Consider the following 14,335-nt stretch of genomic DNA (forward strand, 5'->3'; position numbering starts at 1 on the left):
ATATATTAAGCTTACTAATATTTTAAATATTATTGTGGGTTTCAATAGAGAATAGAAGGATCTTAGTAAACATCTAAGATTTGAATACTTAAATGCTTTTTAAATGTGTTTTTTTGGTTGTGGGACAGAAGTTTGGACCAATCCTGTAGAATGGGCTATACACACACACACACACACACACACACACACACACACACACACTGCTGTTCAGAAGTTTAGGTCCAGTAAGTTTTTTTTTTGTGTGTGTTTTTTAAAAAGAAGTCTCACCAAGGCTGCATTTACATAATTGAACAAACTACAGTAAAAAGAGTAATATTGTGAAATCTTATTACAATTTAAAATTACAATTCCATTTTTTATATATTTAAAATATGAATGTTTATTCCTGTGATGGCAAAGCTAAATTTTCACATGATCCTCTAGAAGTTTGGATTTTTTTCAGGATTCTTTGATGAACAGCATTTATTTGAAATCGAGATCTTTTGTGACATTATACATGTCTTTACTTTCACTTTTGATCAATTTAATACATCCTTGCTGCATAAAAGTATTAATTTAAAAACAACAACAACAAAAAACCTTTTGATGTGTGTGTATATATAGTCATTTAAAAGATATAATGTGTGTGGCAGGTGAGCACGCGTGAAGAGGTGGAGGATCTGTGCCGTCTGGAGAAGATGATTGATCTGATCATTCCCCGCGGCTCCTCTCAGCTAGTCAGAGATATTCAGCGTGCAGCTAAGAGCATCCCTGTTCTTGGCCACAGTGAGGGGATCTGCCATGTTTATGTGGACCATGAGGCCAGTGTTGACAAAGCCATCAAGATCAGTAAGACTGCCAGTGAAGATTTACGAGTGTAGATGTTGTTGTTTTTTCCACATAGGTGTACTTCACAGACAACAATTTGATATTGTAGATTTATTGTTTATAATGGTTTAAATCACACTGGTTATGTTTTATCTCTTTAGTCCGAGACTCTAAATGCGACTACCCTGCAGCCTGTAATGCCATGGAAACCCTGCTGGTGCATCGAGATCTTCTCAGAACCCCATTGTTTGATCAGATCATTGACATGCTGAGAACAGAACATGTAAGACCACATATATATCCACAGTATGTCATTCATACTTAATTAGGCCTATACTCTGAGGACTGTAACCAGATCTGTCTTTGGTCTAGAAAAAAATAATATAGTGTTTCTATTGAAGCTTCTTTCTGCCTCAGGGTTAAACAAAACAAAAAATGTAAATGCAAATGCATACTATCGTTCAAAAGTTTGGGGTCGAAGATTATTAAAAATGTTTTTAAAAGAAGTCTCTTTCTCACCAAGGCTGTATCTATTTAAACAAGACAGTAATAATATGAAATTATTCCGATTACTATTTAAATATGTTTTAAAATAGTAAATGAATTAAACTTGATCAAATTCCTGTGACGGCAAACTTGAATTTTCAATAGCCATTACTCCAGTCTTCAATGCCACATGATCCTTCAGAGCTTATTTTATTTTATTACTTGTTTGATGCTCCAGAAAAAAATTAATGTTATTATAAATGTAAAAGCAGTTGAGCTGCTTAATATTTTTGTGGATACATAATGCATAAACCATGATACAATTTTATTTCAGGATTCTTGGATGAATAAAAAAGTTCAACAGCATTTACAGTGGGTATTGAAAAGAATCACCCCCCTTTAAAGTAATCACATTTTGTTGCTTTGTAGGCTGAAATGAAGATGGACACAGTTTTTGGTTTATCGAGCTGTATTTACTCAGTGCAGCTTATAACATCCAAGTGAAAGATATAACACCAACATGAAAAAAAAAAAAAAAAGCAGAATCATCTAGTTGGAAAAAGGATCACTCCTCTTGTGTCAGTATTTTGTTGAACCACCTTTTGCTTTAATTACAGCCTTTAGTCTGTTGGGATTTCTGTCTACTAACTTTGCACATGTAGGCTTTGCATTATTTGCCTACTCTTCTTTGCAGAACTGCTCAAGTTCAGTTAAATTTAATGATGAGCGTTTGTGGACTGCAGTCTTCAAGTCATTCCACAGATTTTAAGTCTGGGCTCTGACTAAGCCATGTAAGGACATTCACCTTTTTCTCCTTAAACCACTGTGTGGTCAGTTTTGCTGTGTGTTTTGGGTCATTGTCATGTTGGAAGGTAAACAACTTTCTGGCAGAGAGCAGCAGAATTTGAGGTTATTTTGCCCCATCCACTTTTCTTTCTATCCTGACAAGTGCTCCAGTCCCTGCTGCAGAGAAACACCCCCATAACAGGATATCACAACCTCCATGCTTTACTGTAGGAATGCTGTTATTTGGATGATGAGCTGTATTGGATTTCTGCCAGACATATCATTTTGTGTTGAGGGCAGATAATTACATTTTAGTCTCATCTGCCTCAGAATCTTCAAGGTGTCTTTTGGCAAAGCTCAGTCGTGACAGCATGTGGCCTTTCTTGAGGAGTGGCTTTTTTTCTTGCAACACTCCCGTACAAGCCACATTTGTGGAGATTTTGTGATATTGTTGTCACATGAACACAATGACCACTCTTTGTCATAAATTCTGTCTTCATTTCAGGCTGCATTATTTTAAAGGGGGTGATTCTTTATTCCCACTGTATTTGAATTACAATATTTAGTAAATAATTAAATTTGTTTACTGTCACTTTTGATCAGTGCAATGTGTCCTTGCTTAATAAAAGTATTAATTTCCTTAAAAAAAAAAAACTTTAGTACTGCTTGAGTAGTGTACATCTTAATTATATCTCACTGTTACTTTTCTTTTTTCTTCACTGTTCTTTTTCTTTTTGTGTGTGTGTGTCTTCCATATATTTCTGCATATTATAAAATGATAGTCTACATTTATAACTGCACTTTCTTAAAATTGTTTAAATTATTTGACTTTTGTAGGTGAAGATCCATGCCGGCCCCAAGTTTGCATCGTATCTGACCTTCAGCCCGTCAGAGGTCAAGTCTCTGCGTACTGAGTACGGGGATCTGGAGTGCTGTATCGAGGTTGTGGACAGTATGCTGGAGGCTGTTGATCACATCCATAAATACGGCAGTTCCCACACTGATGTTATCGTCACTGAAAATGGTAAGACGAAACATACACCTGCCTATAGTGGTTGACAATCATGAATAAATCTAGACTCTTGGTGTTAAAATTAATTGCAAGCTGTGTAAACGTTAAACTTGATGAAGTATGACATGCATTCGCTTTCAGTGCTCTATTGTGAACAAAAAAAGCAGTGCTGTAGTGCCATCTAGTGGGAACATTGATGCTTCCAAACATTTTTTTAAATTTTCTTTATTGAATTTATTTAATTATCATTATCTTTCACATACTCTTTGTAGAGGACACAGCAGAGCAGTTCCTTCAGCAATTAGATAGTGCCTGTGTCTTTTGGAATGCCAGCTCACGGTTCGCTGACGGATATCGTTTTGGTCTCGGTAGGTGTCTTTTTCTTTTTTGCTCATCCACAAACTTATTAAAATGTTTCCCCTTTTAATCTCATAATGATCCTGTGGTGCTTTGTAGGTGCAGAGGTTGGCATCAGCACGGCTCGTATTCATGCCCGTGGGCCTGTGGGGTTAGAAGGGCTTCTCACTACCAAGTGGGTCTTACGGGGCGAGGGCCATACAGCTGCAGATTTCTCTGAGCAGGGCAGCATGACATATCTGCACGAGAATCTTCCGGTGGCGCAGGTTCTTCCTGGATGCAGAACCACTAGCTAGAGTTGTGAAGTAAAAGCATGTACAGTCAAGAATCAAATACATCTTATTTAAGTAAAAGTTCACCCACTTAAAATCTATTTAAAGACTCCAATCAGGCAGTGTATTTGGAGTAAGTGCGAATACAAAGAAAATCATCTGTGGATGGAGAGCCGTTCAATGAACCCATACATTTAAATTTTCCCAGATACACCCATTTTAGTCAAGTGTGTCTTGTTCTCAGAAAGAACCAGACGAACGTATAGCTACAGAAACTCAGAAGGGTCATGCAAAGATGACAAGGGAATTTGCTTAAAGCTGTAATCCATCTGATTGTTTTTGTCATTTTTGTTATGATTTGTGCGTTGTATTATGTTCTTTTGAGTAGCAAAACGAATTACTGATCATGGAAAAAATAATGACAGCTTCACTCCAGTATGGAGTTAATGAAAAGAGGCCTCCCGAATTGCCCCTGTTATATATTTATGTCATATTTAATGTGTGAAAATGCAGTAGGAATTTCTAAATGAAATTTCATGACAAAAATTGGAGCATTAAAAATCATTGTGCCATTTTACAGCATATTGTGTACACGTAATTTCAGCTTTTATGGGAAAAATATATACATCACATTTAAAAAAAACTGTTATTAACTAAAAAAAGAATATTTTTCATGTGGCAGTACAAGTCATATACAGTAAAAGATAAGAAAACTATCAACTGAAAAAGAAACTAGAATTTTAAAGCTGCTTTGTCTGGATAAGTTACTTTTATTGAAGAGAAAACGCAAGAAAAGCAATCTTCCTTGCATTTTTTTTTTTTACTCATTGCTTTTTAATCATGATTAATAGGCAGAACTGTTAGCATTTCTGTTACTGCTGTAAAACTCACCCGGGACGGCCAGCTTTTGTCCTGAACTGCTTCAAAAAGGCCTCGTTTCCGTACTTTAAAGTGCTGTAACGCTCTACAAAATAGTGGTGCTTATAGTGTGAAAAGTGTTCTGAAGATGTTCACAATTTTTGTATGTAGAATAAATTTCTTTTTTGTACTTTCAAAAAGACCTGAAAGTTTAATTTGTACCTGAAAGAGGTTTGGAGAAGGGTTTAGGGAGGAAACCGACAAGTATTGGGCCCATTTTGAACTTGATTAATAATCTTTCTTAAGTGCAGTTCAGTGTGGAAAACATCAAGAGGCTTTTCTGTAGGGAGAGAGAGAATTGCCAACACTAAGTGGGACATGGAAGAGTGAAAACAATACTACAGAGGATTAATTGTGTTGCTATTAGGAAAGAAGAGACTGGGAGAAGACTGAGGCTTGCCATGAAAGTGCCAGTGCCTTTTGACTCACAAGTTCTTTTTATTCTCCAAAATGTGCGGTTTACCCTCAATGAGCCTTCATCAGAAACTAAAAAGATCCAGAGATGAAGAGAAACTAAGTTTCATTCATCTGTTATTGTGTTCCAACTTTACTGCGTAAGATCTATGATCAATGACTGTTTGGATGAAAGAGGTTAAAAAATGCTCAAATGAGGACAATGTTACTGCCAAATCAGGAGATGGAAATACAGGTGCAGAAGTAAGAAAGTAAAATTATGACTAACATGAGAAACAAAGCTTGCAGTGCTGATTTTCAAATCTAAGATCGTGAGTGTTGAACCTAAAGCTGCACGTTAAGATCTATTTTGTCAGTACAGTTTTATTCTGTTCAAATTATGACTGCTAAATAATTGTTGATTTGTTACTACTGCACATCAACCTGCGCCCAATATTTCACACGTCTGAGAGTTTAAAGCATATGGATGTGAAATTTAAAAGAACCGGTCTCATGGCAAACCATCGGACTTTCACAGTCAGTACAGCTTTAATTGAACATTACTTCTCATTCATCTGTTATTGTGTTCCAACTTTACTGCGTAAGATCTATGATCAATGACTGTTTGGATGAAAGAGGTTAAAAAATGCTCAAATGAGGACAATGTTACTGCCAAATCAGGAGATGGAAATACAGGTGCAGAAGTAAGAAAGTAAAATTATGACTAACATGAGAAACCAAGCTTGCAGTGCTGATTTTCAAATCTAAGATCGTGAGTGTTGACCCTAAAGCTGCACGTTAAGATCTATTTTGTCAGTACAGTTTTATTCTGTTCAAATTATGACTGCTAAATAATTGTTGATTTGTTACTACTGCACATCAACCTGCGCCCAATATTTCACACGTCTGAGAGTTTAAAGCATATGGATGTGAAATTTAAAAGAACCGGTCTCATGGCAAACCATCGGACTTTCACAGTCAGTACAGCTTTAATTGAACATTACTTGAGGCGAAAACTCATTTCTTGTGCTTCCTTGGATATTTAGAGACTCAAATGTGCTCCCTGCAGAGCTTAATTTTTTCAAATCAATAATTAATTATCAAAGTTCTTTATTCATTTGTATCTTTGCCAGATATGGGCTTCTAATTAACTATTTCAATAATTGATATTTATCTTTGAAAGAGCTTGGTATCCATACCTTATGAAAAATGCATGAACTGAGATATGGACTTGGTTTTGTTTTGTGTTCTGAGTGAGCCGCTTGCTCGGGGCTAAGACCAGGCCACTTTGACTTTTCCTCTGAGTCTGTGTTGCCCTATGATGTGCTGCTACTATGGGGCCTCTTTCAAGGGCCCAAAGCATCTGCTAGACATCATGTGATCTTATAAAAGTCTTTTGCTCTTCCATCCTCAGATACCCCTTTTTTGTTCTTTAATAACTCAGTTCAAAGGACAAGCGGTTTCCTTAATAATTTCCTTTTGTCTCTCAGGCACGAGATGACGTCATGTACGCATGCAACAACATTTTGGCATGTTTCATTCATTCAAGATTTCTGCGGGTTTTAAAAAGGTCTTAAAAAGTCTTAGTTTGCCCTTTCACAAATTAAGGCCTTAAAAGGACTTAAATTCATAAAATCATGGCATTAAATGTTGCATGCACTGCAAAAAATTAATATCTTTGACAGTATTTTTTTGTCTTGTTTTTCAAAACAAATATCTAAACATTTTTTTTTTTTTTTAATTGAACAAAATTAAGTACGTTTATGCTTAAAACAAAAATCTGAATTACCCCAAACTTTTGAACAAAAGGGAAACTTAATTCATCAAAAATCTAAGGCTATTGGCAGATATTTTTGCCTTATTTAATCACAAATTCATTTAATTTTGATACAAGACAAAAATATTCACTTTTATGCAGTGTGATCAGAAGGTAACGTAAAAGTTATTTCCATATTTTAGTTGAGCTATTTTTTGGTTTAAAAAATTGCAGTGCTGCTAACACAACTCATTGCCTCTTCCATATTGACGAGTTGTGTTCCCTTTAATTTTCTTTAATTGATCTCAAAAAGGTCTTAAATTCACCTCCCTACACTTTTCAGAAACCCTATAATTGCACGGCATTCAGAGTGTACAAATGTCATTTGTTTGATTTTAATCAAATTTTCCTTTATTTCCAGTTGTAGTTGGGAAGGGAAAGGTGCTGATAAAATAGTTTGCTCAGTCAACAGTGCTAAAAGAGACAAATAGCCCTAATTAAGTGAGGTTAAGTGGCATTTGTGCCGGAATAAAGCAAGCATCACAAATACATTCAGCATGACGGATGCACAGGCCTGATCACCTCGAGGTGATTGAAGGTCAGACGTAGTCGCTGCATGGACAGGCAGTGCTGTTGACACATTGGGAGAGGTGGTTGTGTGATTTGGATCTTCAGTTGACGTCAGTCACACGTCGCAGGGAGCCCATGGTAGGACTTGGGCTGCCCCACTCAACGTATCTCCTGTATTCGCCGGGGCGCAGGAAGAACTGGCGGCCAGTGTAGTTGGGGTGCTCGTGGAGGGTCCAGTAGCCTTCCATGACATTTGCTGAAGAGATGTCTCCATTGTGGAATCGCTGACGCAGGTCAGGGCAATCTTCATTCAGCTCCATTGCCTGACCACCAAAATCAGAGCGCTCAAAGATTTTCATCCTGTAGTTTCCAGTGTACTGGGGAAGAAATAATCGGAGTTGTATTAAAAAAAAATCTCCAAAGATGTAAAGCATTGCTCTGATTGATCAGACCCAACACTGGATCAGCCAATAGCATGAGTTTGGGGTGGGAGTATCTATTCGGTTGACCAATGGCAGACAAGGTGAGTGTTTAGGAAACCTGTTTGTTTTCATATCATATAAACAGAGTAAACATCCCAAACTTTAAAAACAAAAGAATAAAAAAAGAGAAAATTACAAAATACTGTCTTTTTTTTTTTTTGATGAACTAGATTCTCCCAACCTAACCTACATAATTCAACTCTTAACTTGCTGATGCAAAGTGAAAATATTTCCTATCACAATAGATTATTTTTAAATGTATTTTTTTTCTGCTTCTACTGACTGTACAGTAAAGACTCACTGGAGGAACCAAGCGACAGGAACGAATGCAGTCGTTGAATCCAGCCCAGCGCTGGAAATCAGAGTATTCACCCTTGGAAAGCATGTACTGGTATCCAGCATAGTTGGGCCTCTCGTAGGCCACCCAGCTTCCGCTTTCTACTCGGATGGAGTTGCAGCGAGAAAAGTGGGCCTGCATGTCAGTGCAATCTCCAATGCACTCATAGTGACGGCCCTGGAAGTTTTTGTCTTCAAAGAAAGTAATCTGTGGGATAGTTATAATAAAAGAAAAATACAGGATTACAGGTACATTTTTAGTTTGTAGTTTCACTTTTTCTTGAGTATTTTATCTGATTTGTATTTATTTACTTATTTTTGTGAGAAGTTACATGGAAAATCTGAAATGTTCTTTTTAATAGTAATTTTTGTCTTCTGTATGACAACTTATCTTTTAATCCAGTTAACTGTTTTATAATTTTTCAAAAGTTTTGATATATTTCCTTCACCATTAAAAAAATAACAGCTGTTCTATGTTTTGTTCGAATTTATTTTGAGGAGTTAAAAGCATGGTTTCGGGTAATGGGGATGAATATCCTAAAACCTTGATCTGTGAAATTTACAGACAGAATTTGGTCACTTACCTTGCCCATTGTGACTGTTCTCTAAGCGGACCAAACCATTTCTGAGGTCAGGATCTCTTTATAGACCCGGCATGGATCAGGGCTTTGTGTGTGACTCACAAAACTCTGTCTGGTCAGCACAATGTGTTCTATAGAGTGGATGCGACTGTAGATCTGCCTGTGCATGCCCCCCTTTGTGTCTTTGCAACCTTTTTTCCTCTCTCTCCAAAGACAGCACCACTGCACTTTTCAGTGCTTGACAAAAAAGTTGCAAACTCTGCTTTTAGTTGCTTCAGGGCTTTACATGTAAATGCCATGAACTGGCAGGACACATAAATGAGGATAAAATGGTAATATGAAGCTGGGATATAAAGTGATTTAAACACGATTTAATTGAATTTGTCCTCTCACATAAAAGTTCTGTTTTATGGTTTGGAATGAGACTAAAATTAATTCTTCAACCACGTCAGATTTATAAAGTTGAGTTTTGAGCTTGAAACTGACATGCAGTCTTTTTTTTTTTTTTATGTGTACTGGGCAATGGATCAATGGATCCTTATTCGAAAAACAACTGGCAGGCTGAAGAAACTTTTTCCGACGCTACCAAATAATTTAAAGCATCATGAAGAAAAAGACAGGATGCAAGACCTGTTTTAATCAGTTTTAACGTCTTTAATGCTCATACAAAAAGACTCGGTTTACATTAAACTGCTCCTCATTCTCCTAAAGGAGCCAATCATGGGATTCATGCAACCCCATTCGCTGCAGGCTCTGTATTCTCCGGGCCGCAGGAAATACTGACGGCCTCTGTAATTTGGGTGCTCGTAAAAGGTCCAGTAGCCCTCCATACAGTTACAGGAGTAGATGCTGTGGTAGCCAAAACGGTCGTAGACATTGGGGCAGTCGTCTGTGGACTCCATCATGTGTCCGTACATTTCAGGTCTGTTGTAGATTCTCATGCGGTAGGCACCTCTGTACTGTTGTGTGGGGAGAAAACAGCAGTTAGGGCTTTAGAGGAATCAATAATCAGGGCAATGCAGAGACATTTGAGAGACCAGTTGTCAGAATGTTAGGGAGAAAACTCTGAAAATTCTTGAAGTCGCTGTTGAGACTGAGCCTTTGAACGTGACTTCCTGCCGTAAACGTGCAACTTTCAAAGATTTTCAAGTAGACGTTTAGTCATTTTTGTTGAACAAACTCTAGTGACAGTGTCATGATTCTTCCACTGTCAAAAACAGAGATGAATGGAATTATGATGAGCTGCGCAGTCATTGGAGCGTGTCTTGCTCCAATTCAAATAACTAAATCTCCTGGTGGACCTGTGAACCTGTTTTTTTTCCCCTGCATATATGAATTACTTCAAAGAGCTCGTTGATTAGGTGTCTAACTGTGTGAAATAAAACCCATCAGTTTGATTGACTTACTGGGGAGAACATCTGACAAGATCTGATACAACTGTTGAAGCCCATCCAGTGGTGAAAGTTAGGATACTCCCCACGGCCCAGGACGTACTGATACCCCATATAGTTGGGCTTCTCATAGCCCACCCAATGACCCCCCATGACCCTAATGGAGTTGCAGCAGTTGAAGTGTCTGTAGGTGTCATGGCAGTCAGCAGAGCACTCATAAGAGCGCCCCTGGAAGTTGGAGCCTTCGTAGAAGATGATCTGATGACAGAAAGCCACAGAGGACAGTAAAGATGTTAGCAAAGAACAGATGAATAATCTAAGTGGCGAAGGAATATCCCAATTGTGTCCATTCTTATGTGAAAGTTCTATAGAAAGCTGTTATGGCTAAACCTCCATGAAAGATTGTCTGAATATTTATACTGGAAGAAAAATTTGGACAGAGATGGTATTCTAAAGAATTGTAATGTCCCTTAGCAAAATTGTCCTATCTTCTATCTAGTTTGACTTTTCAGGTCTTCAGGTTGTTCCAAGTCAGTGTGAAGCTCATGTTCCTAATGTGGCAAATAACCACATACTGTCTTGTGAAAATAGCCATTCTAAACAGTAATACTGTAGCGCCTACCTTTCCCATGGCTGCAGAGCAGGATGTCCACACCGTACTGCCATAGAGGTCTTGGTGGACCTTTTATACTCTTCTACAGATGTATACACACAGAAGCCAGAAGCACGTCACAGAAACGAGTTTACCTTTGAAAACGTCACAGACCTTTCCATTATTCATTTCTCTAAAGACAACTAAAGCCACACTCCCATTATTCCTGAATGCTAGAGTTTACCTATACAAATTCCCCTCACCTCATGAGCCTTAGCAGCACACCAAGCCTTGTTCACCCATGACCTGGTGATGTGCTTTTCACAACAGGCCACAAAAGGATCAGGAGGCATTATAACAGGCCTTTCTGTCTATGGCAAAATGTGTAGTAAAAATGAAGCAAACTAATTTATGCACAAGTTTCATTTGATTTAATTCAAAGTTCCCTTTAAGTAACCCTAAAACAGTGGGGTTTCAAACTGGGGTCCATGGACGCCAGGCAGCTGGCAGGGGGATGCTAGGAGGTGCACAAAAGTTTCAGAAGAAAAAGTGGTAATTATATATGGCAGTCAAAATTAACATGGTAATTAATGAATTAATCAAGATGTTACTTAAATATAAGTTGTTTTAGTATAACATAAAGCCATTTTTTAATTTGTAAAAATAATTTATTTCATTTAGCCTAATTCAATTTAAAATTATTTCATGGTCCTTGGCATCAATAAATTAAAAAAAATTAGATGTCACATTTTTAAATTGTAAAGATTCAAATTCAGACCTCATTGAAAATTACAAAAATGTAGGATAAAAAAAATTAAAGAGAAACATTATGATATATTTAATATTCTGTACTAGATCTCTACTAGATCGCTGATCAAGTAATAAGCAAATTAACAACATTGATCATTTTACCCAATTAATAAGTCGGCAAACTCCTACAATGTAATTGTTACCTTCACGTTTTCCTTCTTTTTGTACATGTGAACTGCACACCTATTTTACGATGTGTCGAGAACGCAGACAAAGCGAACGTTCATCACAGGTTTTTGAAATCCCTATATGGCAGAAATGGTTCTCTGTAGCTTTGTTTTTTGATGTCGTCATCATCAAATATGCAATTACAGAAAAACACTATTGTCACATTCTGTTTAGATTGAGGCAAACCAGCTTGACAGACATCGTGTCAACCAGTTGGTCTGGTGATTTTTATTGAATTATTTATTTTTAAATACTGGCATCACAGAGCATTTGAGAGTGATATCATCACAGCACACATTATAGTACATCTGGTGTCTATTTTTCCTGCTGCGTGAATTTTCAGGCACTCCTCTAAGTGATTCTGACACTATTGATTGTCCTGGAATGTGTTGACATAACCTCCGACAATATGTTGCCTTCTTTTGCTTCCATAGCCTGAAGAGTCACTCTGATGCAAGGTCTTCATAAGGCTGTGTTGAGGTGGGTCATACATTTCATGTGTTTGTGTTATTGTGTGATGGTTGTTTCAACTATAGGACAGTCGGCTCTGGGATGTAAGCAAACCTCTCAGCTGACAGGCAAAAGGCCAAAGATAGTTGGCCTTGTGTTTCTATTCTTTTCAAAGCTGAGCTTCACTCTCCACATCTCTCCTTTCATCAAGATGAGGAGCAACGCTCTGTTTTGTGTATTGTTTTTTGTCTGTTTTACTCCAGAGAATGACAGCTTTTGTAAAACAATAGCCACACTGTTCTTTGATAGCCACTCTGGCATCGTTTTAAAACACGGCTCAGAGAGTGAGAGAAGTTGTAGTTAGTGCTTTGTTTCTTTATCTGTCAATGGCTTCAGCTGACAGTCACAAACATTATTAATGTGTGTGATCTTAAAATGTCTAAAGATTGAGCTTCAGAGATCACACTGAAAATCTATTTTAAACCTGGAGATAAACAGAAAGTTTTAGGATTTTGAAAAATTAAAGCAAACATTATCACACAAAATGGATGATTAAAATTCAATTATTATCAAATGAAGATATTTTTAAGATTCTGTTCTATTTCTAGATCACTTAAATAAGCAATTTTCTGACTGATCATTTTACCTCTTTTTTTTAATTATTTTAGACTAAATTAAAGTTATTAAAGCAATGGGGGGACAAAATGCCAATATATCAAGAAATTCTGAAATTCAACTTTTGAATGTAATTTGTACAATAAAAAATGTAAATACACTACCAGTTGAAAGTGTCAGAAGTGAAATATTATTACTATTTAAAATGGTTTTCTATATTTTAAAATGTAATTTATTCCTGTGATGGCAAAGCTGAATTTTCAGCAGCCATTACTCCAGCCATGTCACATGATCGTTCAGAAATCATTCTAATATGCTGATTTGGTGCTCAATTGCACTCAAGAAATTGGGGTAGCTAATCATACATGTGGTGTAATCTGCTGGAGTAATGGATGTTAAAAATTAGCTTTATCCTCACAGAAATAAATTCAATTTTAAAATGTTAAATTGTAATACGTCACAATATTGCTGTTTTACTGTATTATTGATCAACTAAATGCAGCCTTGGTGAGCATAAGAGACTTTTCCAAAACATTACAAATCTTAATAATTCCAAACTTTTGACCGGCAATATACTGTATATATTGGGGGAGATCATTAAATTAGAACAATAAAAATAGCATTGTCACTAGTGGTCTCAGACGTTTTGGACTCAATTGTATAAATGATTGACTAGTGTTATATCTTTTGTCTTTTAATCTAACTTTCTGTCTCCTCCTCTTCTCAGCTTTTTTTCTTGGCTTAGTTAACGATTACTGTACCAAATGTACTCTGCACTACAGCAATGGTTCTCTCACATCACATACTTGCAAATAGTAATCTTGAAAGCACTACAAGACATTTCATCCCCACACGGGGCGAAATACTTCAAATAAGCCCAAGCTTTCTCTCTTGGTTCCCCCTGGAGAACAAAAAGCCAACGCTTAAGATCTTTTGCTGCCTCTCCGGTTGAGAGAGACGGGGAAAGAGAAAGAAATGGAGAGAGTTGCTTTGGACAGACACAGAGCGCAACAGTACAGTTTTATCACATAAGATAATTTTCATTGTGGGGTGATAAAATGGGCAAAATACACTAATTTCATTTATTTACAATGAGGTCCAAAAAAATCACTAGAGAAAATAGGCTACTTCTATTTGACAATTTTTTATACATTTTTTTTGTTATAAATTTTATTATCCGCTTTAACATTTTGTAAAATGTTGAACTGAACTCCACCATTTTGAGTAAAATCTGACAATCATGTTCTCCAGCATGATTTGAGAATGATCCAAAAATCTTGCGCAATAATGGAAGAACAACTGACCATCCGTACAACAGGGTTGCCAGGTTTTCACAACAAAACCCGCCCAATTGCTTTTCAAAACTAGCCCAATCGCGTTTCGAGGTGGTCGAAATTAGCATTTTAGGGGCTAAATATCACGTTATTGGGGTCGCTTCAACCCTCCCGACATGAAAAACAACCTGCGCCAACAGTGATAAAGGGGTCATATGATGTTGCTAAAAAGAACATTATTTTGTGTATTTGGTGTAATGAAATGTTTATGCGGGTTAA

At 36.9% G+C, this 14,335-nt stretch overlaps 3 protein-coding genes across 3 annotated transcripts; 1 reads left to right on the forward strand and 2 right to left on the reverse strand.

The window, feature by feature from the left end:
* The first annotated feature begins 634 nt into the window (after positions 1 to 634).
* LOC107581562 (delta-1-pyrroline-5-carboxylate synthase-like) lies at positions 635 to 5,586 on the forward strand. The gene is made up of 5 exons (XM_016267168.1): positions 635 to 828; positions 969 to 1,090; positions 2,917 to 3,103; positions 3,364 to 3,459; positions 3,548 to 5,586. The coding sequence occupies exons 1-5, from the start codon at positions 678 to 680 to the stop codon at positions 3,742 to 3,744; spliced, it is 753 nt and encodes a 250-aa protein (XP_016122654.1). The 5' UTR covers positions 635 to 677; the 3' UTR covers positions 3,745 to 5,586.
* A 1,589-nt stretch (positions 5,587 to 7,175) lies between these two features.
* On the reverse strand, positions 7,176 to 8,849 carry crygmx (crystallin, gamma MX). The gene is made up of 3 exons (XM_016267285.1): positions 8,760 to 8,849; positions 8,141 to 8,383; positions 7,176 to 7,734 (listed from the first exon to the last, which is right to left on the reverse strand). Exons 1-3 carry the CDS (start codon positions 8,766 to 8,768, stop codon positions 7,459 to 7,461), a joined length of 528 nt encoding a protein of 175 aa, XP_016122771.1. The 5' UTR covers positions 8,769 to 8,849; the 3' UTR covers positions 7,176 to 7,458.
* A 562-nt stretch (positions 8,850 to 9,411) lies between these two features.
* LOC107581669 (gamma-crystallin M2-like) lies at positions 9,412 to 10,856 on the reverse strand. Its single transcript, XM_016267286.1, has 3 exons — positions 10,770 to 10,856; positions 10,163 to 10,405; positions 9,412 to 9,715 (listed from the first exon to the last, which is right to left on the reverse strand). Exons 1-3 carry the CDS (start codon positions 10,776 to 10,778, stop codon positions 9,437 to 9,439), a joined length of 531 nt encoding a protein of 176 aa, XP_016122772.1. The 5' UTR covers positions 10,779 to 10,856; the 3' UTR covers positions 9,412 to 9,436.
* Positions 10,857 to 14,335: the final 3,479 nt, after the last annotated feature.

The sequence above is a fragment of the Sinocyclocheilus grahami genome, unplaced genomic scaffold, assembly GCF_001515645.1.
Source record: "Sinocyclocheilus grahami isolate Dianchi unplaced genomic scaffold, SAMN03320097.WGS_v1.1 scaffold36.1, whole genome shotgun sequence".
NCBI lineage: Eukaryota > Metazoa > Chordata > Actinopteri > Cypriniformes > Cyprinidae > Sinocyclocheilus > Sinocyclocheilus grahami.

Excerpts from the sequence above, each read along its gene's own strand:
- LOC107581562 (XM_016267168.1), top strand. The coding sequence starts at position 678 with ATGATTGATCTGATCATTCCCCGCGGCTCCTCTCAGCTAGTCAGAGAT. Across the intron at positions 1,091-2,916 it reads ACATGCTGAGAACAGAACAT|GTGAAGATCCATGCCGGCCC; the intron begins GTAAGACCACAT and ends TGACTTTTGTAG. Across the intron at positions 3,104-3,363 it reads TGTTATCGTCACTGAAAATG|AGGACACAGCAGAGCAGTTC; the intron begins GTAAGACGAAAC and ends TACTCTTTGTAG.
- crygmx (XM_016267285.1), bottom strand. Across the intron at positions 7,735-8,140 it reads CCTGTCGCTTGGTTCCTCCA|TACACTGGAAACTACAGGAT; the intron begins GTGAGTCTTTAC and ends TTTCTTCCCCAG.
- LOC107581669 (XM_016267286.1), bottom strand. Across the intron at positions 9,716-10,162 it reads CTTGTCAGATGTTCTCCCCA|TACAGAGGTGCCTACCGCAT; the intron begins GTAAGTCAATCA and ends CCCACACAACAG.